The 27,582-nt window shown below is 39.4% G+C and overlaps 3 protein-coding genes and 2 long non-coding RNA genes across 5 annotated transcripts; 4 read left to right on the top strand and 1 right to left on the bottom strand.

The window, feature by feature from the left end:
- Positions 1 to 759: 759 nt before the first annotated feature.
- Positions 760 to 1,927, top strand: LOC137714852 (uncharacterized). Its single transcript, XM_068453979.2, has 2 exons — positions 760 to 1,178; positions 1,665 to 1,927. The coding sequence occupies exons 1-2, from the start codon at positions 819 to 821 to the stop codon at positions 1,833 to 1,835; spliced, it is 531 nt and encodes a 176-aa protein (XP_068310080.2). The 5' UTR covers positions 760 to 818; the 3' UTR covers positions 1,836 to 1,927.
- Positions 1,928 to 2,246: 319 nt separating this feature from the next.
- Positions 2,247 to 10,129, bottom strand: LOC137714850 (pumilio homolog 1). The gene is made up of 9 exons (XM_068453978.2): positions 8,760 to 10,129; positions 6,448 to 7,982; positions 6,216 to 6,357; positions 6,021 to 6,128; positions 5,513 to 5,725; positions 5,300 to 5,410; positions 4,034 to 4,228; positions 3,255 to 3,429; positions 2,247 to 2,764 (listed from the first exon to the last, which is right to left on the bottom strand). The coding sequence occupies exons 1-9, from the start codon at positions 9,429 to 9,431 to the stop codon at positions 2,727 to 2,729; spliced, it is 3,189 nt and encodes a 1,062-aa protein (XP_068310079.2). The 5' UTR covers positions 9,432 to 10,129; the 3' UTR covers positions 2,247 to 2,726.
- Positions 10,130 to 13,124: 2,995 nt separating this feature from the next.
- Positions 13,125 to 14,856, top strand: LOC148698193 (uncharacterized). Its single transcript, XR_015960351.1, has 3 exons — positions 13,125 to 13,237; positions 13,780 to 13,846; positions 14,684 to 14,856. It is a non-coding gene; the product is annotated as an uncharacterized LOC148698193 (long non-coding RNA).
- A 197-nt stretch (positions 14,857 to 15,053) lies between these two features.
- On the top strand, positions 15,054 to 16,300 carry LOC148698192 (uncharacterized). Its single transcript, XM_088690399.1, has 2 exons — positions 15,054 to 15,964; positions 16,249 to 16,300. Exons 1-2 carry the CDS (start codon positions 15,054 to 15,056, stop codon positions 16,298 to 16,300), a joined length of 963 nt encoding a protein of 320 aa, XP_088546525.1.
- A 4,059-nt stretch (positions 16,301 to 20,359) lies between these two features.
- Positions 20,360 to 22,091, top strand: LOC148698191 (uncharacterized). Its single transcript, XR_015960350.1, has 3 exons — positions 20,360 to 20,472; positions 21,015 to 21,081; positions 21,919 to 22,091. It is a non-coding gene; the product is annotated as an uncharacterized LOC148698191 (long non-coding RNA).
- Positions 22,092 to 27,582: the final 5,491 nt, after the last annotated feature.

Here is a 27,582-nt window from a genome sequence, read left to right as displayed (position 1 = left end):
ACTATATAAATTTCGAAATTTAAATTCATTTAACGATGATAAATAAAGTGATTAACATCACTATCACTTGAAGGTGGTGAGCAAAAATGTTCCCCATTAGTTATTATAAGTAGTGTTCTTGATTTAAATTTGAGTCGGGAATACAAGTTTTAGTTCTAGCTTGGGAAATGGGGTGGATTTGAGCAAAATTTGACAAATTGAAACCCTAATTTTGGATGGTTATATGGATAATTTGTTAACTTATACAAAACCCGTTCATTCATAATCCAAGTTAGGGCTGAATTTTGGCATGTTAAGCCTTAATCTTGGTTCAAAAATATGCATGCCTGGCTTTCTTGCATGTGGATGATTGTGAGTTGTTTATGCATCAACGTCTTACATTCAGTCATGAGTACGCGGTGTAGCATTCCCAACCCCGATTATATTAAACTCCTAAGTCACTGTTTACCAAGTTTATCAAGCTTAAGTTGTAAACCTTAATTAGGAAACGAAAATGATTTCCACACATTCCTTTTCTCCTTCCACAAACCCATGTTTACTTCAGTCCCTTGATTCTCCCTTGATTTTTTTTCAATACAAAATCTAAAAATCTACAGAGTAGGTAAAATAAAAAAAAATAGCGTGCGGAAATCACTATATTTCAAAATAACTTATCAAAGTTCGTTTGTTCTTTGGATTTGGGGGATTATTGTGCTAGGACTTGGCATCGGCTAGTCCATTTTCTTGGCTTGGGCTTTAGGCCCTCCATGAACAAGGCCAAATTCCCACACATTTGCGGGGAGAGGGAGAGAGAGAGAGAGACGTGGTAGCAAATATCCATGGCTACTACCACATCCGTATCTCTATCCCCACCATCACCAAACTTCTCCCATCTTCTCAAGCCAAGCCATTCCCAATTCCTCAGAACAACCCTGAAACCATCCTTCCATTTATCCTCCCCAATAACCACAACCAAACGGACCTTAACTTTCATCACCCCAAATGATAATCTCACCCAGAGAAGCACCGCAACTTCGCAAATCAGCGCCACCGCCTCTGCTGAATCCGTGCCTGCAGAAGCCTCCGTGCCACTTGAGACTGCGCAGGAGATAGTGGCCTCTAGTGACGAAGGAGTGTCTGTCGCCATTTCTGTTCTTCTTTTCGTCGCCTTTGTTGGTCTCTCCATCCTCACTATTGGGGTAATATCTAAACTCAAAAAACCATGTCCTCTTTTTTTAATTGTAATTTGTTTATGTGGCTAAATGTATAGTTTCGGCAACTTGGTTTGCTGGACTTTGGTTGCTTTGGATCACCATAGGGGTAATTTCAAAAAAAGCATGTTCCTTTTGTGATCCCATTTAGCTTAAGTGACTAAATTTATGGTTTTGGAATATGGGTTTTGATTAATTTGGGTTGTCTAGGGTCACCGTTGTGGTAAATTCAAGAAACCATGTTCATATGTGTAGTTCAAATTTCTTTTAAGTTACTAAACTCGTCGTTTTGACATACCTGGGCTTAGTCAAGTTGGCTATAGCAGTTTGCTCCTCTATCTGCACTCAAGTTCGAATCTCTGTCAGAGTAATTTAGATGAATTTAGCTCAAGATTATCTGTCGTTTGTCAAAAAGAAAATAATGGATTAGGAAACTTGGTTTTCGCTAAAATTTTGGGTGGGTTTTGAATGCAGGTGATATACCTAGGTGTGACAGATTATCTGCAGAAGAGAGAGAGAGACAAGCTTGAGAAAGATGAGGAAACTAACAAGAAGAAGAGTGGGAAGAAGAAGAGGGTGAGAGCAAGAGCTGGCCCTAAAGGATTCGGCCAAAAGATTACTATGGATGAAGAAGATGATGACTGAAATGCTATTGCTCCTTGTAAGATTCCTCTGAAACATTTGCTGTAGATTTTAAATAGTAGAGTTAAGAAGTTGACAATTCGTTTTGATGAAAACCTCGGTTGTGGTACAAACTTGTCATTTCGAGTAATTTAACATACCGCCAAAGTGACGTCCCTAGTCAAAAGTCCCTAAAGTGACGCATGTCTCTTAACATAATGCATATGAATGCTAAGGACGTAGTTATTGTGAACCTCAACATTTTCTCACTAAGTAAGGTCGACTGTATGAATTCTAAAACGTCACTATGCTCGGCTTGGTTTTCCGATGAAGATTCAGGAAAAACCAATTCAAAATGAACTTGTAACAAAGCATTCTAACACATTTGAACAATGACAAGGCGAAAAAACGATGAGAGAGCAAATACATGAGATATATAGCAATGAAACATTATACTTCCATAGAAAACTGTACTTCATGTGATAAAGGAAAAAAAAGAGTGATTACGATACACTTCATAAGAAAAAACTGTGGCCTCGCCTAATCACGAACAGCTCTCCACATGGCAACATTTGTACAGTCACGTCGACATATAAACTACCTCACCATTAATCATTTTTTACACCCTTAAAAAACTTGTAGTCATTTATCTCCTCTGCAGGGGGCATCAGATGTGTTCATCACCTGAACGCACAGCCAGCTTCGACTCTACGTATAAGCTTTAAAACTACACAATGTACAGTTTTCCAGTACATAGCAACAACTTTATTTTCAAACTGCCTCGTACCTGTCTTCGGAAAGATAGGCAGAGTTGGTCGTAGCTCTAGATACGAGGGAGAGAGACGACAACGAAGGGAGGGAAAACACACACTAGCCTCAGTTAGCTGTACAAGCAACTTTATTTTCCTACACCGCCTAAGCAGGGTGCTGAGCAGACTGAGCAACTCTCCTTTCTGCAACCATTAAGGTTACCGTAAGAAAGTTTCAAAGAATTAATCATACCACAGTTAAGACAATAGTGAAGATGTCATGTCGGCATTGAATAAATGAATGCATGAACGCAACGATATCATATATTATAGGAGGGAGACGTGTCTTCCCTAAAGATATATGAGCGCCTATCGGGAAAATTCCAGTACGAAGATAAATATAGTAATCAATATGGCATAGTGAAGAAACGAGAGAAAAGGAAGCCAAGAATGACACCCCAATCCATGGTAAGAGACATACGTCAGCATGCACATTGGTGGCAAATTCAACTCCCCTTCCATGATCTCTTACGAGGTAGCAGGTATCAAAAAAATATGGCACCGACAAATATTGACACACAGCCATACATCAACTCTTTTAGTATTCAATATATATTATGCGAATGTATGTGCATGTCATAAAAATATTTGCAGTGTACAGATAAAAATATAAAAAGGCAAAGAGAAGGATTACCCCCAGCAGCAACAAGTTTTTCTACACGAGCAACAATATGCTTTCCGTAAGTGTATTTCTTTAATGCATTCAAATGAACTTTAATTCGGGAAAGAATCAGTTCACGTTGTTGGTCATCACAAGTCTCCAACACTTTTTGTACAACATAGTTTGCAAATTGATCCTTCATCATTGCCTGCATATATAATCAGGTTAAATTATTTAAAAAAAGGGACAACATGCCGAGGACGGGAGAATACATATCTAAAATATAGGGGAAGGAGAATAATATCAGAATTAGTCATGCAAAAGGAATTCAAAACATTTAAAACCGCCATGGAAACAATAGGTACGCATAAACCCCAAGATATGATCACTTTTGTAGTCATGTGACAGACAAAATGCAAGTTCTTAACTTGGGTCCCATATTACGTCACCTGTGTACAACGGCTGATATATTCAATCCCAATGGAGATCCACAGGCTAATGAAACTACTTTTTTCCAAATAAATCTCAACCAGTTGTATTGTTCCAACCGCTACTAACAAGCACAACTATGCACACAGCTAATCACAAAGTACTTGCGGTATATTGGTAAGAAACCCAAAAAGGTTCAAGAACTAAATCCCAAATGGCAGGAACATATTGTCAAATTGCTTCCAAAATTTGATAGATGGAACCAATGGCTGTGATGATAACGTATACACTTCTTACAATTACACTAAGAGAGAAACAATGAGTCCACGACCTTATTTTCAACAGATTAAAGTACGTAATATGCACATAGATATGTAGCAAACCTGAAGAGGCTCATTTTCATCAGTAGTGCCAAGCATCTCATTCACTAGCAATTCACGCTCAGCAGGACCGCCAAAAGTTAAACACTTCTCTACTACATTGGAGGCAAACTTCTGCTGACTCATTTGGACTATTTTCCCAGCTAATTCTTTTATGATAGCAGAGCGCTCATGCGGTTTTCCATGCTCCAGCACATGCTGTTTATAAACGAAATCAAGCAATTTACGACAAAAGCATTGAAGACTATTTACATGTACATATAGATACTGAAAAACATGGGTCAGAAGTATTAACACGGCACTAAAATAAAATTTCTTGTGTATAAGAATAAAATATCAAAAAACCGGATTGTAGAAAGAGCTCAAGTAGTCATGTTAAAAAAATAAAAAACAAAAAATAAGACAAGTGGTCTGCATGCAGCTCAAAACTTGACTTAGTTCACCTTGCTAAAGTTTTCCCACTCAAACAAGTTGAATAATCGTCCCTAATAAGCAAAAAATATCTTTTGAGCACGAATAAAATTCAAGCCCAGCTCATATTCAAGAAAAGATTATCTCTTTAAACTCTAATGAAAACTTGAGCTTGTTAAAGGAAAGTTCAAGCTAGGCAAAGATCGTCTCAGTTCAATCTCAACATCTCAATTTAACTGCAAGAGAATAGTTGCTCTTCATGCTCATGGCTTAGCTGGACAAATGAACATCTAAAAGAAAAACTGCTAAACCCCAAAAGGTTTTTGTAAAGCTGTGGACTGCTTGACAGTAGTGCCTTAGTGCCAATCATAGGTACATGGTAAAACAAGCCACTGTAGTTGTCATTCAAACTCAAAAAATTACGTAACAAAATCAATACATGTTGATGAAGAAAAAAAGAATCAAAATACATTGATGGCTTTGCAGCTATATGTTCTATGAAACTATAATGCAAGAAACAGAGGAGTATGACCTGATGCGTAAAAAGCAATAAAAGGAAAGGGTGATGGCAGAGGTGTGCCAGAAGAACAGAAATCTTGTTAAGAAGCTCACAATGACATGGTAATAGAATAAAAGGCCGAGAGGGAGTAGAGATAGATACGTCAGGATTTAACCGCATGTGTAGCACAGAAATGTTTAGACCAATATTTAAAAATTAAGCTGAAAGCAATAATTGAAGAACATCAGTATCCCACAAAACAAGTAGCACAAAAGCTCATATCCAAAGGGAAAAAGAAGACAAACATTACCAATATGAAGTTCACAAATAACAGTACATCAATAAGAAAGAGTATGAACCTGAACGACATAATTGCCATACTGATCTTGTGCCAACATGCTAACAGCTCCTAGAATCTCATCCATAACTTTACTCTCTGTATTCTCATCTTTGCAGTGCTCAAGAACTCTCTGCCAAATGAAAATATTATTGAATATTACACATTAGTTCTTTGTTGAAAAGAATTACCAGATCAAAGAACAAAAAGAAAAGAAAGTATGAAGTATCTCTACCTGTATCACACGACACCCATATGGATGGGTTGAAAGGGTCACGACTTGATCAAAAAATGTTGACACAATAAAACGAATGGCCTCTTCAGGGACACATTCAATACACTTCTGGATGACATGGTTCCCATTCTGATCACGTACGCAGCGCATGACATGACCGTCAAGTTCTTCAACCATTTTGATCTTTTGGTCCAGATCAACAACTTCTATTGCCTGAACATGATAACAGTACATTACTGCTAGAACGTACCATAGCAAGCCTTGGATAAACACATGAATCTTAGTTACTAGCATTAACATCAATTAGATCATGTGCGTTGGTATGTAGTTATTATCAAGCCTCCCTTGCTGAACAAAAGCATAATAATGGAATTAATGGTTAAATATAGAGGATACAGCATACAGATACAGTAGTTGTTTCTACCGGTACTACCAGAACAAATGGTTGAACAATCAATCATCAATATGTCAAAAGCTGATTAGAGATCTAGTCATAAGTTATTGTTACCTTCTGGATCACCCGACAACCATACATTTGAAGGCTAAGTGTCAGTACATGACTGAAAAGCTTGTTGGCCAATTCCCTTCTCTGAGGTGGAAGTCCATGCTCAAAAAACTGAATAAAAACACCAATTATTACCATGAATCATACACTAACAAGTACAAAGAAAACTAAAGCATGTGTGCAAGGATCATTATTTACCTTTTGAATCACATAATTACCAAACACATCAGTCATTAGAGCAAGAGCTTGAGGCATGATTTCTTGATAAACCATGTTTTTCTCTTCTGTAGTGGCAGTTTCAAGTTTTTGTTGAATAAAACGACTCCCATACTGATCCGCACTGCTCATAAAAATACAAAATTATCATAACCAACTATATGATGAAATCATAAAGAGAGAGATGACAAGAAAATTTATTAGCAGTTGATACCTGAACTCCACAACATGTCCGCCGATCTCTGAAAGTTCAAAAGACTTGGCTTTGTTGCTCTTAAATTCTTCTAAGAGTGAAGAAGCAAAACTTTCATCTATGTTACGTCCACCATCCAGGTGCCAGGGAGCTAAATTCCTCATCCCAGAGGGATAACACATATTGAGTTCATTGTGCCTCATAGGAGTAGCTGGTCCAACTGGAGAGTTAGGAATAACAGGAGGACTTCCAGGATAAGACATGCCTAGACCAAATGCAGGATTTCCATAATACCCCTGATGATTAGAACCACCAGACTTGCCAACCATAGGAACACCATACTGTGACTTCTGTGGTGACAGCAAGGCTCCAAGATACGCCTTTTGAAGTTCAAGTAAATTCATGTACGAATTACCCAAGTAGTTCCTATCCACAGAAGGATCATTAAGAGCACCAAGCTGTGCTGCAGCATACTCAGATGTCCTCAAGTACTGAAGATACATAGGATCAACAAAGGGAGCCTGAAGACCGCTCCCTGCAATCGGACTCCCCAAGCCACCAAGATTAAGTGATTCATTTGCAGCAGCTGCTAGGTTTGGTCCAGAGGACATACGGCCTCCAAGCACTCTTGAATCCATTCCAGGGGATCCCATAGCTGATTCAAACAAGGGTGGAAGATTACCAGCGCCAAGTTGGCTAGCCACCATGGACGCCAACGCTGGATTCATAGAGTACCCACTTAAACCATAGTTAGGAAATGGTGAGTTTGCATGATCCACTTGCTGATACTGATGATGCAAGCCACCCCCACCATTAAGATTGGATGCGGGAGATCCTTTTGAGTACAAGTTACCCGAAGAAACAGCAGACTTTTGCAGTTCAACTTGCCTATCAGAGGAATCTGACCCACCGCCATTGCTCTTACCCAAATCTGTGTACGAACCTTTTGCAGAGTGTGGAGCAGAAGGCATGTGCATATGCGCAGATTCAGACTTCTTGAGGTATGCAAGCTGCCTGGCATGATTCTCGCCACCTTGAAGACCAAAGAGATAATTCTGGTGGTCATCTACATCTTGCTTAATCTGTGATGGCAAATGGCTCTCATCATCTTTTACACCATTTGCAGACAAGTTCATGCTGGAAAATGCGCCCACCAGATCCCCAGACTCATTCCTGCCAGATGAGACACCATTGAAGGAACTTGGACTACTAATGCCTCTCTTTTCTGAAGCACCAACCCTTCCTCCTCCAATAGGTGTGAGGCAAGGACTAGGAGCCCTAGCGACAACTTGAGGATCAGGAGTGGTGCTTCTTGATAAGGAAGCACCTAGAGCTGCAGCATACGAATATGATGAAGGCGGGCCCATACTTTGTGCTGCAGATGAGCCCTGGCCATTTGCACTAGATCGTAGAGCATCAGAAGTCATCAAGTCACGGCACAAATGAGCTAGATCAGATTCAGCTGAACCAACAGATTCTGCATTGTCATCAAATGCATTACGGCTTGCTGGACGAGAAGGATGCCCAGAAACAGGAGCTGCACGACCCAAGTCATCCTGGACAACCAAACATTAACTTGTCAGAAAATGAAGTAGAGAACACAATTCAAAACAGAAAAAATTGTGCACCGGCACAATAGTCCAAAACAAAAAATGAGGAACCGTAAGTAAGATCACTATGCAACAACAGAGGTTCCAGACGAACTACATGGTGAAACCTTAACAGTAATATTGATAGGAAGGCAAAGAAAGATATGGGAAAAGATGATTTAACATATGGCTGCATGACTAACGACTACACAAACTTAACAAATGAGCAGTGCAATCATGAAGAGGACTACTAAGTAGACATCAACATAATTCATAAAGCTCAGTTCATATAGAGAGTGCGATTAAGACTAACTAATTGCCATAATTACATAAATAAACTAAATTTCTTAGTTGGAGAATTTTCATTCATCAGTAAGCCTCCGCGATATCCAACATCTCAAAAGAGTGGACTAACAGTAGGTACACAATCAAGTCACTAACATAAAGTTACAAAGTGGCATTCAGTATAAGAACATTTCGATCCTGGCTAAAAGCGGCAAAGCACAAATATTAATGCTTAACACGAAACTTTTCAATTCCAAGAATCCAGATTCTCCAACACTACATTATATCAATCTCAAATATCAATGGAAACAATCAATGTCAGAAAAGCCAATTCAAGGAACAAATACAAAGAGATACTAAAAGTGTTATCAACAAATAGAAGCGATCATTAGGAAAGCACAGACTTCCGTTACACGTGTACTAAATCGTAGATTGAACACAACTATAGAAGCAAATCACCTGAAAGATTTCGGCAAGGCTCTTTTGTTTGTTACCAAGTCCTACACCTGGCAGACCAATCAGTCCACCAACACCCCACTCTGCTGAGCCACGCACTTTGTCCGACTCGGTCTCACTCTCTTGTTTCCTTGAGTTGAAACCTGGCGGCATCGAAAACAGCGATCTTCCGCTAGCCTCATCAACCCTATTCACTTTCCTCCGGTCTCCTATCCCACCCAACACTGAACTCCCTCCTCCTTTCATCCTTTGTGCAAACCTCCAATCCTCCTTCGACAGCAAAGGAGGTGGAAGCCGCGGATTCAGGTTCACATTCGCGTAATAGTATTGAATATAAGCAGGATCAGACCTAAGCTCCTCTTCGCACTCGAACCCATTTCCATTCCTAGCTCCAGGAAACTCCGAAAAGGCGGCACCAGCACTGCCACCGCCGCCACCGCCACCGCTGCCCCCGCCGCCACCGCCGCCAGCAAACAACCCACCGACCGCATTCAAAGAACCCTCCACAGTGGGAGGTGCTGATCCACTTCTATATATATTCAGCTCACTTTCGCGATCATCAGCGTCTTGCCTACGCTGCTCCCTCAGCAGCATCCCTATCTCCTTCTCGAATTCATCACCAAAGGAACCCTCGTTTCCTCCGAGCATTGGCCTCCTTCCTAATTCCGACAACATTCTCAAAAACACAAAAAAACACCTATGATTACTAACCCCTTCTCAAAACCTCAAATTGATCACCATCAACTACCAGAAACCTAACCCTAAACCCTAAAACAATCCCAAAATCAAAACTTCCAACCTAGAACCTCCATATTTACAACCTCAAAAGTTGCTAACAAACTGATCAGGACCCAAAATTTCCAACACCCACTTCATAACTCAACTTAAACCCACAAACCCAGAAACGATCGACCTATAACAACAATCGGAGCTCATAAAGTTCTTGTCTTTCCCTGACTTTCAATCTCAAAATTTATTGAACCCGCTTATTTTTCAGCACGTTTCCCATGAAACAGCATCAACAACAGGAACAGAAGCAAAAAAAAACAGTGAGAAAGCTCAGGAAATGGTGTCCGAGATCAGAAGAGATTTACAGACAGAGATGGAGGGAAACTGACGGGCTAGATCAACATGGCGGCGATTGATTTTTTCAAGAACCCTTGTTAGGGTTTTGTTGCAGTTCAAGGAGCGGAATAAATACAGTGAGAGTTAGAGAAAGAAAGCACGAAAGAAAGTAATAAAAATGGAAAGTAAAAAAATAGTGTTATCAAAATATATTTTTCCTTCCTTTTTTTGATGTTTTTTATTGGGAACTGATTATGTCTCCTATTTCTCTCCCCTCTGGTTCATTCTTTTTAATTTTAGACATTTATAGCACGTTTACGTATAATCAATCGGAATAAAAAGCGAAGGGATAAAATTCTCTACAATTTGGTGTGAATTGAATATCAGGTTATTCGTAAGATCAATCAGAATAAAAAGCGATGGATTAAAAGTCTCTACAATTTGGTGTGAATTGAATATTAGCTTATTGGAAAAATCGAAATGAATTTTTCTTTCCCATTGTATCACTTATATCCAAAATTTTAAGATTGGCGTTCAAATTAAGTCAACACCATATTTTGTTCTCTAAGTCAAAAAGTTAATAAAAAAGAATTATCATATAAAATAGAATATTATAATGAGTGCATTTTAGTAATCACGTCGATCTTTATTCTGATTCATTTAAATTAGTAAATAGTTTACATGGTTTAGTATTGTTCTTATTCCGATTCCTGAAAACTTTAGTAAACAGTTTCAATAGAAATCTGATTCTAATTCTACCTCATTCCAAATCATTCTCAATTCAATTCCTCTCATTAAGATTACGAATAAGTAAACGAGCCATTAAAACAACTAATGATTTGATGTTGTGGCACATATTTAACGAAAGAACCCAATTGAATCAACAAACAATGAACATCAGATTTTTCCATCAAATGCTTGAACATTTTCGACACTGACGGGAGACAGAAGATGGCCAACCAATGCTGGCATATAGGAGAGGAGGGTAAGTAGTGGTGTGAAGATTGGTGAGAAAAGGAAGGGATGTTTAACGTATTTTTAACCGTGTAAATTAATGAAGAAACACGAATAGAGGAAGAGAGATAAATGGGAGGAGACGGAATTCAAGTTTTTTTTTTTAATATTTGAAATAATTAATTAATGTGCCTAAAAATAGAGTTAATTGACCAAGTGATGACTGATTTATTTTTTAATTGTAAAAGAAATTCACAAAAAAATATTAAATAATACCAGTAGACTTCCATTGGCACTCTTAAAAATTTATTTTACATTCCTTATAAGTGTATTATTCTTTAACTATATAGAAAATTTAGAGTTTTAAATAAGAAGTTTGAAGTTCGGATGACAATTTTCTAATATTAAATAAAATAATCTCTTCTCTACTAATTAATAAAACACTCGTTGTCAACTAAAATCATATGAAATTACCTGTTTAAACATCTAATTAAAACAGAACATGAATAAGAAATATGGGGTAGAAATGTAATTTCACACAATCAAATTTTGTTTTTTTTTCTTTCAAAGTTTCACCTATACGTAATCTTAACATATCTCTAATTAAAAAAAATTAAAAAATTAAAAAACTTCTCACTCTCACATTCTCTATCACTTTTTTCCTCTCCCCTTCTATTTGATAAACAAAAATAAAAAAATTTCTCGTCTTCAATAGAAGAATCTATGACTGCCACGTCAGCTTTTTTTAGATTCGCTGCTTCTTCCATGATGCCAAAATATGCAGGTAGTTAAAAAGGGAAAAGTTCAGTTCGCCGCCCAGCTAAAGTTACCAGGTTAAATATTAAAATCATTCTCCCTGGCTTTATGGGTAAATAAGTTGGATGTTCCATTAGATTTTCTTTTCCATTTTTACTCTATTTATAAAAACTCTTGGTCGCAAGTTAAAAGAGAAAAAAATAAATAAAAAATCACAAATTTACGCCACACATATTAAGTTGAAAATATCAAAGCAAAAGTAAATAAAATGTAAATATAAATTTCATATCTCAAATTTGCATCTATCCACGCTAAAATTGATCTAATTATAAGTTTTAAATAGGTCTTCTATGAGCAAGTAATTTTTAGTCAATGAGTGTTTTATTTGTAATTTCTAGAGTGCAACGATGTGTTGCATACACAGTTAATAACTCATTTGGAAGTACTTTTATAATGAATGAAAGCATTTTAAAAAAAAAATTTCGAGTTTCAAAATTACTTGAATTGCTTTCTACAGGAAGCAAAATTATGTACTTTTTGTATGAATCACTTTTATTATTTTTATAAAATGCATTTGTATCTTTATTAAGAATCGATTCCAAAAATATTTTTACCAGAAACGTTTTCAATTAGATCTCTCTAAAATGATAATGTACATCTACGTTGATGTACTGAAAAATAATCCTCATAACTAAAAACCCTATTGATAAATGTGTGTACTTATTTTGTATTTATGGGGTAAGGCTACCATTACAAAAAATTAAAGTTTTGTTCTTTGGTTTTTTATTTGGTTTTTTAGAAGGTTATGGTTTTTGTTTTTTTTATATTTAATTATCTTATCCAAAAAGGTGTCACCAAATTTAACCAATTTGTCATTAAGTTATGCTTTGCTAATTTTGCTTGTAGCTTTGCATGGCTTTTGCTCAGCTGGGTCCAAAGATGCAGCTTTGGCCGATAACTTGGCTCTTTCCTCTGCTGTTGCATGACATTGTTGACCAAAAAACAATTTCTTCTAGCTTTGCTCATGAATTATGAGATTAGGTGGGCAATGGGCATCTCACCTGTTTCTCTTTTATTATCCAACAAATTATCGTCCACAATTAACGATATCTTTAACCAAAATAGACCAACGTTTTTGGCAAACGATCTTGTTTTGTTTGTAACATCCCGTCCCGAAACTAACGAGACGTACATTTAAAATGACAATTTTACCCTAATTTGTTTGTGTACGTTAAGTGTTGTGTAGTGTGGTGTTGTAGGACCACACACACACTCACACCTCACCCTCACTTTCCCGGGATTCCCTCCCTCATTCCCTCACTCTTTGTCTCTCTGTCTCTGTCTCAGTCTCTCTCTCTCTCTCTCCCCGAATCCATCTTCTTCTTCTTCCTTCAACACACACGGCCACACATACAAACATACTCAAACCTGCACCAATTAAGAAACCAAGACCACCCTCGTGCTCGTGAGGTTGTGAGGAGCACAACCATACCAATTCCAGGTAAGAATTCGAACGTTTTCACGTCGTTTCAACAATGGCCGAATTTTACACTGTTCATGCAAACCTAAACTAGCTTGTTTTTGGAATTTCTAAGCTTGTAGATGTGTTTGTGAGGTCCCAAGGAGCCTCGGAGTAGTTCGTTGGGTGAATTTGGACGTCACGATCGTCCTGTGCAAAGTTGGCCGAGTTTTGACCTTGAAGACAGGTGAGATTCTTTAATTTTTAGGTCTTAAAACTAGTCTAACGTTGTTCTACTAGTTCTAAGCTTCATTTTGGTATAAAGAACGTGAAATTTGGTTGAAAAACGAGTGAGAAAACAAAGTTGGAAAATTTCCCAGTTTTCCGGCCACCGGCGCCGGCGACGGCGCCGGCGAAGGCTCGACGGAGAAGACAGGGGAATATTCCGTTAAGTCTAACGGAATATTCCTAACGGCAGTGGACGGAATCTGGTTAGATTTGACGGAATATTCCGTCAGTTAACGGAATATTCCTGACGGCGTCAGTTGACGCCGTCAGTGTGCAGTGCACGTGGGCCGCGCGTGGGGGCGCGTAGGTCCGTGCGGGGTCAGGCGCGTGGGGGCGCGTGCGTGGTCCAAAAATTTTTCTAAAAATATGGGTGTGATCCTGAGGTTGTGTAGATCACATTGGTATATTCATTTGTCCAATTTGAGCAATGTATGAGAAGTTATTACGAGAAGTTGCTTAGGTGCTTTTAAATTAATGTTTTCGTAACTTTGTCGCGTATAGGTGATTCGTTTTCCGAAGACGAGCGTACACACTCGAGGCAGGGGGGCTACGACCCTTCTAATTATCAGTGAGTGGGCTTTTGTTTTCCGTATATACCTATATACATATTAATTCCCAGAAATTAAATAGAAAAGGTTATAAGTTTTATGCCATGCATCATTTGAATATTGTTTACGCATCATTGCATGTATTATTGGTGACATACATACATATATACATGTGTATTTGGTGCTGTGGACGCACAGGTAAGTGCCAGGTAAGCGGTATTCATGTGGTTATACATTTCTGTTTATTATGCGATGGTAGTTTGAGAGGTTTAGAGAGCTCATAATCTGCACCCCCGGTGTTAGTGCTCCCGCCCAGGGCCAGGGCACAGCCTTCACGTGTATGTTCACCAGCACCGCATGCTCGCCTTGGATCCAAGATAGGTGCAAGCCTGTCGTACAGACCACATTAGGTGGTTCCGACTTGTAGGTGACCCGCGATTATCGCACAGCTTCACGTGATCGTAGCACTAGAGCATACATATATATTACACCCAGCTTGTCGTACAGACCACGTTAGGTGGTTCCGACTCGTGTGCAGATTCAGTGATTGAGTTGAGCGTGGAGCTCTAGGTGCAGCGGTACATGTCACGTTAGGTGACTCCCGGCTGCCAGATTATATATTGTGATGTGAATTACGCTTGAGCATTCATATTTGATTATGAGATTCTGAATGGCATATTATGGAGTATGAATGGCATATTGTGGAGCATGATTGGCATACCTATACATACGTATATATGTTCATTTTCTGGGAAGTATACAGGTTTTACGGCGAGGGGTTAGAATGTGTTTTGCTAAAGAGTTTTCAAAGAACTTTGTTTTTGCCCACTCACGCTTTTGTTTTTGCGCCCCTCCAGGTTCTAGTGGTCTAGCAAGTGCGGTGGTTTATCCCAGAGGGCGTCCCGGCATTTCTGACAGACATTCACCATTGTAGGGTCACCTTCGGGTGTAAATATGTCGTATCTTTTCCTTTTGGACTGTTGTAGACTTGCTCTGAATTGTGTCTCACATACACTAGTACTTTGTATGATGTTAGGTTTTTAATTATTAGTACTTTTATATTACCTTCTTATTAGCTTCCGCACGCGCACATGGCTACGTCACCTTCGTGTGACGGCCAGCATGCCCTGATCTCGGTCGGGGTGTGTCAGCTTGGTATCAGAGCCTAGTTTTGGCAGTCCTGTGTCTTTGTGAGTATTCTAATAGTTGGTGTCTTCTGTCAGAATCATGCCGCCTCGTCGGGAACCACGTCGCTCAGATGAGTCTAGTTTTCCTGATCTTACCCAGTTGGGGGAAGTGATTGCCACAGCCCTTCAAACAGTGATGCGCCCTCCCCAGAGGACTCCTCTGGAGACTATGTATAACCTAAAGTTGGATAAGTTTAAAGGTAACGAGGGTCACGAAGGCGCAGAACGTTGGTTGGAACACCTAGAGAAGACTTTCCGGGTGTTACATAACCAAGGGAACCTTCCGATGGAAAGGTGGGTTGAGACAACCTCTTGGTTCCTGGAGATGGAGTCTGCAGCTTGGTGGGAGCAAGAACTTCGTAGGTTGACTCCAGCTCAGAGGACCGATTGGAATGTTTTCAAGGATGTATTTCAAAGGAGATTTGTACCCCCTGAGTATATCGACCGTAAGAAACAGGAATTCACTGAGTTGAAACAGCGAAAGATGACGGCTAACGAGTATTATCGTAAGTTCACTGATTTGTCTCGTTACTATCCTGATGTCGCTGGTAATCCGGCGGAGATGCTTCGTCGTTTTCGCTTGGGCACTAGAAAAAGATGGCGTTCTATGGTAACTACTACTCACTGTGAGTCATATCAGGAGTTCTATGAGATATTGTTGAGGGTAGAGGACTCTGAGAATATGTCAAGTGATAGTGACGAAGAGAAAAACGGCAATCAGAAGAAAGACGACAAAGGAAAAGGTCAAACATCGTTGGGGCCTCGCCAGACTCAGAACTTTAAAAAGGGTGGTGCCAGCTCGAGTTCGTCTAGTGGTGGTTTCAGTGCCTCTGGACAAGGACGTGGAGGTAGGTTTCATGGAAGTGCTCGAGGCCAGAGACAAGGTGATGGTGGCCGAAACCGACCCCCATTTTGCCGTAGGTGTAATAACCGACATTTCGGCGAGTGCAGGCAGATTAGCGGTGCTTGTTTCACGTGTGGACGGATGGGACATAGAGCGGTGGATTGTCCCCAGGGTCAGCAGCAGAAGCCGCAGCAGACCTTTCTGCCGCCACCTGCACCGATTCGGCAAATCCAAGGTCCGAGTAATTATGGTCAAGCAGGTAGAGGTGGTGCCTATCACTATCAGGGTGATGTTGTTCCCTATGCTCCAGGACAGTACCAATACCCCCAGGACCCGTATTCACAAGGTGGTTATCCCCCGTATCCCAGCAACTACATGCCGTATCCTCCAGCTCCAACAAGTGGTTCTCAATGGTACCAAGGAGGACAGTATCAACAGGGTGAGAATGCCACTAGTAGTGCCGGGTCTTCGAGACAGATGGGTCAGTCCAGTCAGGGACGTGGAGCTCAAGGTCGCGGTGTTCAAGCGAGCAGAGGTCGTGGCGGACGACAGCAGGGCCAGGGGCGTATTCACAATATTTCCCTGCAGGATGCTCAGAACAACCCGGACTTGATAATGGGTACGTTAAACATTCTTGGTTATTTTGCTAGAGTCTTAATTGATTGTGGAGCTACACATTCCGTTATTTCTCATACATTTGCTCAAGTAACGCAACCTCGCCCCACACCTCTAGGGTACGATTTAGAGTTCGCTATGCCTAGAGGAGAGAGGTGTGTTGTAGATCGTATGTACCCAGGATGTCCAGTGATAGTAGAGGGTGTTGTTATGCCCGCTGATCTTATCCCGTTAGATATTGTCGATTTTGATGTGATTTTGGGCAATGATTGGTTGCACTTCTATCGTGCCAACATTGATTGTTACGGGAAAGTAGTTACGTTTCACCGTCCTGGATTACCTGAGGTTACTTTTGTGGGTGAGCAAAGTGGAGTAAGACATGGTGTTATTTCGGCTTTGCAAGCGAAGAAACTGTTGACTAAAGGTTGTCAGGGGTATCTAGCTCATGTGGTGCTAGAAGAGACCGTTCCTAGCAGAATTGAGGATGTGAGAGTGGTTAGACACTTCCCTGATGTTTTTCCTGAAGATTTACCTGGTTTACCCCCAGATCGAGATGTGGATTTCACTGTTGAGTTGCTTCCAGGTACAAATCCTATTTCTTTAACTCCTTATCGTATGGCTCCTGCTGAGTTAAGGGAATTGAAAGTGCAGTTACAGGAATTAGTGGATAAGGGATTTATTCAGCCTAGTACTTCACCTTGGGGCGCTCCAGTGTTGTTTGTGAGGAAGAAAGACGGGACTTTGAGGCTATGTATCGATTATAGACAATTGAATCGGGTGACGATTAAAAACCGTTATCCATTGCCTCGTATTGACGATTTGTTTGATCAGCTGAGAGGTGCTTGTGTATTTTCTAAAATAGACTTGAGGTCTGGGTACTATCAGCTGAAGATTAGTAGGGATGATGTTTCTAAGACGGCGTTCAGAACTCGTTACGGTCATTACGAGTTTCTGGTTATGCCATTTGGGTTGACGAATGCACCAGCAGCCTTTATGGATCTAATGAACCGGGTATTTCAACCTTACCTGGATAGATTTGTCATTGTCTTCATTGACGATATTCTGGTGTATTCTAAGTCCAAAGCAGAGCATGTTCGACATCTTACTTTGGTGTTGAAAAGGTTGAGGGAACACCAATTGTATGCTAAGTTTAGCAAATGCCAGTTCTGGTTAGATCAAGTCGCATTTTTGGGGCACATCATTTCTGCTCAAGGTATTCTAGTTGATCCTCAAAAGGTTGCAGCTGTGGAGAGTTGGGAGCAACCACGAACCGTCACTGAGGTGAGAAGTTTCATTGGTTTGGCGGGATATTATCGGAGATTCGTTAAGGATTTTTCGGTGATTGCCTTGCCACTGACGAGGTTAACAAGGAAAGATGTTAAGTTTGAGTGGAATGATAAGTGTGAGCAAAGTTTCCAGCAATTGAAGCATTGTCTCACTCATGCACCTGTTTTGGCACTCCCGGACGATAGTGGTGATTTCGAGGTTTATAGCGATGCTTCCTTGAATGGTCTGGGATGTGTGTTGATGCAGCATGGTAGGGTGATTGCTTATGCTTCGCGGCAGTTGAAAACCCATGAGATGAATTACCCTACACATGATTTGGAGTTGGCTGCTATCATCTTTGCGTTGAAGTTGTGGAGACATTATCTTTACGGAGAGAAGTGTAGGATCTTCACAGATCACAAGAGTCTTCAGTATCTTTTCACCCAGAAGGAACTTAATCTTCGTCAACGGAGGTGGTTGGAGTTGCTCAGCGACTACGATTGCACGATTGATTATCACCCTGGTCGTGCGAACGTAGTAGCCGATGCACTTAGCAGGAAGCCACATGGCCGTATTAATGCGTTGTACGCTAGTCGTATTCCTCTTTTGGTGGACTTGCGTGCTACGGGAGTAAGGTTAGAAGCAGAAGATCGAGAAGTGGCATTACTTGCTAATTTTCAAGTTAGGCCAATCTTGGTTGATCGGGTGCTTGAAGCTCAGGTAGCTGATGAACAGATTCAAGAACTAATTCGAGCTCGAGATCAAGGAAGGAGGCGAGATCTCAGAGTTCGTGATTCTGATGGCATGTTGATGTTAGAGGGTAGAATGTTCGTGCCTAGTAATGTGGAGTTGAAGAAGGAAATTCTTGATGAAGCACATATCTCGGCTTATGCCATGCACCCAGGGGCAACTAAAATGTATCATACCATTCGACCATTTTACTATTGGCCGGGTATGAAAAGGGAGATAGCTGAGTATGTGAGCAGTTGCGCTGTTTGTCAGCAGGTTAAAGCAGAAAGAAAGAAGCCGTTTGGATTGTTGCAACCGCTTCCCGTTCCAGAGTGGAAATGGGAAAATATCACTATGGATTTCGTGTACAAGTTGCCGCGTACACATAATGGCTTTGATGGCATTTGGGTGATCGTTGATCGGCTCACTAAGTCGGCACATTTCATTCCAGTGAGAGAGAAGTATTCTTTGAGCCGGTTAGCGGAATTGTTTATCTCAAAGGTTGTAAAGTACCATGGTGTCCCTGTAAGTATTGTCTCAGATCGTGATCCACGATTCACATCAAAGTTTTGGGTAGCTTTTCAGGAAGCTTTGGGTACGAGACTACTTTACAGTACGGCATATCATCCACAAACGGACGGACAGTCTGAGAGAACTATTCAGACCTTGGAAGATATGCTGCGAGCATCAGTGTTACAGTTCAGTGATGCTTGGCACCAGCGATTAGATTTGATGGAATTTGCTTACAATAACAGTTTTCATTCGAGCATTGGCATGGCGCCATTCGAAGCTTTGTATGGTAGATCTTGTCGCACTCCGTTATGTTGGTCGGAGGTTGGCGAAAGAGTTTTAGTAGGTCCGGAGATTGTCGAGGAGACTACTCAAAATGTTCAGGTAATTAGGTCTAACCTGAAAGCAGCTCAGGACAGGCAGAAAAGTTTAGCAGATCGACATGCTACGGACAGAACGTATGAGGTCGGAGATTGGGTATTTCTGAAGCTTTCACCGTGGAGAGGTGTTGTGCGGTTTGGAAAGAAAGGGAAGTTGAGTCCCAGGTATATCGGACCGTACATAGTCACAGAAAAAGTTGGTGAGGTAGCTTATAGGTTGGAGTTGCCTCCGGAGTTGGCTAAAGTGCATAACGTTTTTCACGTATCTATGCTCCGACACTATGTTGCCGATCCGTTGCATGTGATACCTCTTCAACCGCTAGAGATAAATCCAGATTTGGCGTACGACGAGGAACCGTTAACGATCTTAGATTGGAAAGAGAAGGTTCTAAGGAACAAAACAGTGAATTTGGTGAAAGTTCTGTGGAGGAATCACTCGGTTGAAGAAGCGACATGGGAGACAGAAAATAGAATGAGGGACTTGTATCCTAGATTGTTCTTTGACCAGTAAGGGTGTATTTTGGTTGTTTTGAATTTCGGGACGAAATTCTATTAAGGAGGGTAGGTTGTAACATCCCGTCCCGAAACTAACGAGACGTACATTTAAAATGACAATTTTACCCTAATTTGTTTGTGTACGTTAAGTGTTGTGTAGTGTGGTGTTGTAGGACCACACACACACTCACACCTCACCCTCACTTTCCCGGGATTCCCTCCCTCATTCCCTCACTCTTTGTCTCTCTGTCTCTGTCTCAGTCTCTCTCTCTCTCTCTCCCCGAATCCATCTTCTTCTTCTTCCTTCAACACACACGGCCACACATACAAACATACTCAAACCTGCACCAATTAAGAAACCAAGACCACCCTCGTGCTCGTGAGGTTGTGAGGAGCACAACCATACCAATTCCAGGTAAGAATTCGAACGTTTTCACGTCGTTTCAACAATGGCCGAATTTTACACTGTTCATGCAAACCTAAACTAGCTTGTTTTTGGAATTTCTAAGCTTGTAGATGTGTTTGTGAGGTCCCAAGGAGCCTCGGAGTAGTTCGTTGGGTGAATTTGGACGTCACGATCGTCCTGTGCAAAGTTGGCCGAGTTTTGACCTTGAAGACAGGTGAGATTCTTTAATTTTTAGGTCTTAAAACTAGTCTAACGTTGTTCTACTAGTTCTAAGCTTCATTTTGGTATAAAGAACGTGAAATTTGGTTGAAAAACGAGTGAGAAAACAAAGTTGGAAAATTTCCCAGTTTTCCGGCCACCGGCGCCGGCGACGGCGCCGGCGAAGGCTCGACGGAGAAGACAGGGGAATATTCCGTTAAGTCTAACGGAATATTCCTAACGGCAGTGGACGGAATCTGGTTAGATTTGACGGAATATTCCGTCAGTTAACGGAATATTCCTGACGGCGTCAGTTGACGCCGTCAGTGTGCAGTGCACGTGGGCCGCGCGTGGGGGCGCGTAGGTCCGTGCGGGGTCAGGCGCGTGGGGGCGCGTGCGTGGTCCAAAAATTTTTCTAAAAATATGGGTGTGATCCTGAGGTTGTGTAGATCACATTGGTATATTCATTTGTCCAATTTGAGCAATGTATGAGAAGTTATTACGAGAAGTTGCTTAGGTGCTTTTAAATTAATGTTTTCGTAACTTTGTCGCGTATAGGTGATTCGTTTTCCGAAGACGAGCGTACACACTCGAGGCAGGGGGGCTACGACCCTTCTAATTATCAGTGAGTGGGCTTTTGTTTTCCGTATATACCTATATACATATTAATTCCCAGAAATTAAATAGAAAAGGTTATAAGTTTTATGCCATGCATCATTTGAATATTGTTTACGCATCATTGCATGTATTATTGGTGACATACATACATATATACATGTGTATTTGGTGCTGTGGACGCACAGGTAAGTGCCAGGTAAGCGGTATTCATGTGGTTATACATTTCTGTTTATTATGCGATGGTAGTTTGAGAGGTTTAGAGAGCTCATAATCTGCACCCCCGGTGTTAGTGCTCCCGCCCAGGGCCAGGGCACAGCCTTCACGTGTATGTTCACCAGCACCGCATGCTCGCCTTGGATCCAAGATAGGTGCAAGCCTGTCGTACAGACCACATTAGGTGGTTCCGACTTGTAGGTGACCCGCGATTATCGCACAGCTTCACGTGATCGTAGCACTAGAGCATACATATATATTACACCCAGCTTGTCGTACAGACCACGTTAGGTGGTTCCGACTCGTGTGCAGATTCAGTGATTGAGTTGAGCGTGGAGCTCTAGGTGCAGCGGTACATGTCACGTTAGGTGACTCCCGGCTGCCAGATTATATATTGTGATGTGAATTACGCTTGAGCATTCATATTTGATTATGAGATTCTGAATGGCATATTATGGAGTATGAATGGCATATTGTGGAGCATGATTGGCATACCTATACATACGTATATATGTTCATTTTCTGGGAAGTATACAGGTTTTACGGCGAGGGGTTAGAATGTGTTTTGCTAAAGAGTTTTCAAAGAACTTTGTTTTTGCCCACTCACGCTTTTGTTTTTGCGCCCCTCCAGGTTCTAGTGGTCTAGCAAGTGCGGTGGTTTATCCCAGAGGGCGTCCCGGCATTTCTGACAGACATTCACCATTGTAGGGTCACCTTCGGGTGTAAATATGTCGTATCTTTTCCTTTTGGACTGTTGTAGACTTGCTCTGAATTGTGTCTCACATACACTAGTACTTTGTATGATGTTAGGTTTTTAATTATTAGTACTTTTATATTACCTTCTTATTAGCTTCCGCACGCGCACATGGCTACGTCACCTTCGTGTGACGGCCAGCATGCCCTGATCTCGGTCGGGGTGTGTCATTGTTAACATCGTTTATTTTAACCAGATTTAAGGTATTCAGAAAGATAATTCAACTTGCAACACATTACATGACTTGGAATCGATAAGGATAAACTATCTCCAACGGACATGTCAAATTCTAACTAAAATGTCACGCAATTAATTTTGACGGTAGAAAGAAGTTTCAACCGATATATTAATTCTACATAGATTGATTTATGAGTCTTTTACTGTCAAATTTAATATATGAGAAATGTGCACTCAATTAACTTTTTATTTTATCATGTGGGTCTTATTAATAGACCAATTATAAATCTTGAAAAAAATTTAACTGATTTCTTTTTAAAAATAGGTTTTACAAATATCATTTATATAAAAAAAAAAAAAAAAAAAAAAAACAAAAAAAAAAACATTGTGTTTGAAGACAATAAAATTTGATATTACCACATCAACAATCAAATTAACATGTAACATTTATTTTTTGACATCTCAATTGGAGATGCTACTCGATATGTACACGACTAATGTTGTTCAATTACAATTATACGGATGAAATTATACTTTTTCTCGTTTTTCTTATGACCCAAAAACACCTTATTTCCCATACTGGATGAAGTGTGAACTCCTTTTGATTTTGGGAACAATTTATGTACCCAATTTTTATCTTTATGCACATCTCTATTTGTGCAGAAGTCACAAATACATAAAGAATCATTATTTCAATTCAAGGAAGACCAATATCTTTATTTGCAAGATAAAGAATTATAAGGTAGATAATCAAAAGACTCGAAATGATTTAAAAAATTTCTCTATCCGAGAGATTTTTCAATGTGATCAGCACACGAGATGGTACATTACGTGTCACTATACACATGGTAGGATATATGTGTTAAAAAGTTAATAACTTAAAAAGTAAAATTTCTCACCATTTACATAAAAACACGCCGTGTACCATCTATATTCTAATCACAATAAAAAATTTCTCCATCCTACCTTTAACCTAATGCTTTTGTAGATATTCCCTCGTTAAGTCATTATCAAAAGGTAAAAATGAATACAAGGTCCATTTATTTGTCCTTTTTGTGCCGGGCAATTAATTTTATATGCGAAAACTGTTGAGTAGCATATGAAGTGAAAGGGCCTTAAGTCGCAATAGAAAGTCGCACTGAAATCTGGTTTGGTGTTATCGGTGATTCACCTTGTAATTTTGTCACAATTTTGCTTAAACGGTACTATATCTTACATTCCTAAACCACCACGAGGTGGAGCTGTAGTTGGAGATAAATTATATGTCCTTATTCCATACGATATATTTTGGATTTCATTTCTGACGTTGTGTGAATCATACGAATTTTGCAAAAAGAGATGCTGAAATACCTCTGTGAGTCTTTTCAACCTCCCAAAAGAATGGACCGCCGTAGTGAAGCCACTAGCTAGTCTCTTTTAAAAAAAAAATTCCTACATCCCTGATTTAGCAGGATAATAAGATCAAAAGTCACTAATGATCATTGCGTTAAAGTTCCCTTATTATAATTGTCATTTTAGGTAATGTGGTTTCAGTTTAATAATTTTACCAATGTGATTTACTTGTATAGTTCTATCACCAATTAATTTTGTTCAAAAGTTCCATTTCTAGCAATTCTATAACTGAACATCCAATCATGCGTCAAATTCTTAAAGATGTATTTACTTAGTATTAGAATGAAAAGGAATGCCGATGAAAATTAATGTTGATGGGATAAACGATCCTCCTTAATTACCTCGTATCTTTATTTTTTAGATATATCATACTCAAAATTAATCAGACTTACCTATTATTCATTTGGTTATTAGTAGACGTATGAATAACAATGCTACTCAGTTCTTGCAAATCAATTCCTTGTAAGTAAATACGCCATAAATAATGTAAAGTCCTGGGTTAGAGGCTCAAAGCTAGTGAGCCTTTCCGGGCCACGAAAAGGATGAATAACTATGAATTACTATTAGTTTTCCTTTTTTTATAAAAGAAAAGTAAATTCCCTATAAGTAAGCACTCCATAATATAAAAGAAAAATTAATGAAAAATGCTTGAAAATTTTGAGTAAAAATGTGGTTTTTCGTTAAAATGAATAATACCGGGAGTTTTTCATTAAAGTTCCCTAATATAAATGGTTTCAGGGTTAATATTACTCCAAATTGAACATTGTTCCAACATAAAGCCCCTAATAATGGAGGAGGATTCTCTCCCTTCCTATTTGAACGGTTACAATTTAGTCATGTTAACATCTTATATTGATTTTTTTTTTATAAAGATAATAAAATAAAAAAATAATATGTAAGAGGAGGGAAGGGAATGAGATGGAAATATGAGGGGAAATAATCTACTCTCCTAATAAATCCCCGGTACATAAAGGAATAAAGGGTATAATAAGAGGCGTGACAAGTCCTGAAGTACGCCAGTTTTGGCATTGGATGCCAACTGCCAAGTTGAGGAAATCCCTAACCCTAACCCTTTGGGAAGGGAAAGGTCTTACATCATTCATTCTATGTGTCAGCAAATTATGGCAATTAGGTATTTTATGGATTTTGATCTCTCCTGAGCTTAAAAAGAGATTCTTCCGACCAAGTAATGTGGGTTATTGGATTTTTAGTTAACAACTATAATTAATATAATTTTAAAAAAATCCTTCTATTGTAACCATTGGATAAAAATTCAACGATCTACACTGCTTGATCAGAAGAATCCTCTCCTTGAGCTCATGAGAGGATCCAAATCCGTATTTTACTGATATTTTTAGAAATGGAAAGGTCATGTGCTAGTTTGAAGTGAATGGCCAAGTCACGTGGAACACTTTGATTACATTATCTGCTCTGCTCTGTTCTGTTCTCTTCTGCCCACTTTCTTCAGTTATGTTGTCTGCATTGATAGCTCGCCAACTGTAGGGTTGTGATTGCATCTAGAAATGAGGAGAAGGCATATTCAAACCCTAGCCTCCTTGGGTTTAAGTTGGGCCTTGATCATTTTCATCGCCCTTGTGACCGACAAACTCACTTTATACTTGATTCTTGTTTTTCCGACGTGTGGTCGTTTAGTCATGGCAGTGTGTCTGTTTTGTTGCACTCAAGTCGAATCTCCTTTCTTATACATTAGAGGAAGTTAAATTATCTTGTCAAAATTATTGTTTATGAGCGCTCTTATTTCTCCGGACACCCACTTTATATTATCCACATTCTTTAAACACCCAAATTAAATTACGATCCAAGAATGCACCTCCGTTTTATTTTCTTCTGAAAATTTTAGAACGGCCGTTTTCGGAGGAGAATGTGTGTGAGATTCTCTACGGTTTTAGTTGGGCCTTGGATTAACTTCCTTGGGCTTTGTGGTTTAATGTGACACTGCAAAACAACTCAGCCCTACCCAATACCAAATTTGGACAATACCCAAAGTTAACCCTAAATATGGGTTACCCATGATCTTACACTATTTTAGAGTTTTCAAACAACTTAGACCCCAAACCAACCAATTTGATGGTACCAGCCGATGAGAGTTGGTTAAATTGGTAAGAGCGTGCTTGTGGTTACTGGTTAGTCCCCAATTCGAGGTTAATTTCTGGTGCCAACAGTTCTTGTTGGTGCGTGATCTGTGAAATTCCTACGTAAAATCTATACCGATAGCAGCTGGCAATTAGGTGTCATGTGTAAAATACTTCTGCCTTGAATTTGTGGATATATTTAACGCTGGTGGTGAAAGTAACCAATCTCCTCGTAAATTTTTTTACTCAACAATAAAAACAAATTTGATGGTACTTGGCTATAAAAAAAAAATTAAAAAAAGACTTTATATCAAAATGTGTTTCTTTTTGTCACGAGAATATTTGCTTTTTGGCTTTTGCCCAATACTAGGATGAAAAAGCACTGTATTTTCTTCCAACAAACAACTTTTGCCTCTTTTTTTCTTTTTTTTGTTGGAAAAGTGATGAGAGTTAGAGAAAGCCTCAACTCAATGTAGCATTATTCTTGGCCAAAACAATAGGAAAGTTGCATAATTCCATTATCGATGACTCAAAGACGAAATGGCAATCGGAAAGGTTTGAGAAATCATATTTACTTTTGCTTTTTTAGGCTCTTTTGTGCTTTTTAAGCGTTTTGTGCTTTTAATTTGAGTAGTCATCTGACAAAACGCTCTCTTCTATCAAATACAAATGACATTTGGGATAAAAATCGTAAAATTTATAAGTGTTTAGATTAACAATATAACTATAACAAATAAAGAGACATGTACTTGATGTTAGACTGATATGGTTATACGATTAAAACACAACAATGAAAGAAAGATGACTGGCCTGAAAGTAGTTCCAACAGCAACCATTGGGTCGATCGGAACACGAAAACAACTACAGAAATATCAAGATCTACTACAAGTTCCTAGCCTTATACAACTACTCAATGGAAATTGTTTGTTTTACCGCAACATTTATACTGGCTAAAAGACTAGGGTTCTGTCCATAAGGCTAATGTAAAGGATTCAATCATAATTACATGTTTCTTTCATACGGCTGATGTAAAGAGTTCCGTTCAGTAGCTTTCTTAGTCTCCAAGTTAGGTATCATAATTATATGTTTATCAAGAATTCAATCAACCTTATTTGGATTTCAAGACACACATTCATAAGGCTGACATAAAGGGATCAAATCACAATCTTAGCATTAATCTCTATTATTTCATTGCTACTACATTGTAGACCATTTAAGTTAGGGACCCAAATATATGGACATTCACTTTACAACATAACTCGAAGCCTTAAAAGAGAAGGAAAATGTGTCGTATAAATTATCAAATACGACACACAACGCTTAAGCCTAAATACTTTTATTTAACGACTTGCACAAAAGTAATGTCGTGAATGCGAGATTATGCGCAAGTATTACGACATGAAATTTATAAATATCGTGAATAATATCATTTAAGGCATGTTAGTACTTTACGCCATATATTTCAAATCGTAAAATACCCAAACTGTTTTGGTAGTTGATTTATATTGATTAAATCCAACATTTGAACTATCTACACCTTGACTTTATTTGTAATCAATGGGGAGATAACCAAACTGAAGACTTAACCCCGACATTAGCTTCCCAAACAAACCAAAAATGTCAAGTATCATGCTCTAAATGATCAAAACTCAACCCCTCAAATGGTGTTACGTGACCATCCCTTTCATTTTGCACAATCTACTCAAAGAGAGAAAGAGAGCCTTCAACCTAGCTACTTCGAGTTCCACCAAATCCGAAGCCTCGACTTTCACAGTTGCAAACTTAAGTGGGCTTGGACGTGCGCGGCTCTTAATATGTACCCGTTCATATACATGTCTTCTACATTTCTTTCATCTTTTACTATATTTTATCTATATTT

Source organism: Pyrus communis, chromosome 3, assembly GCF_041283825.1.
Source record: "Pyrus communis isolate YQ-2024b chromosome 3, ASM4128382v1, whole genome shotgun sequence".
NCBI classification, from domain to species: Eukaryota; Viridiplantae; Streptophyta; class Magnoliopsida; order Rosales; family Rosaceae; genus Pyrus; species Pyrus communis.
This window is presented reverse-complemented; position numbering and strand designations above follow the sequence as displayed.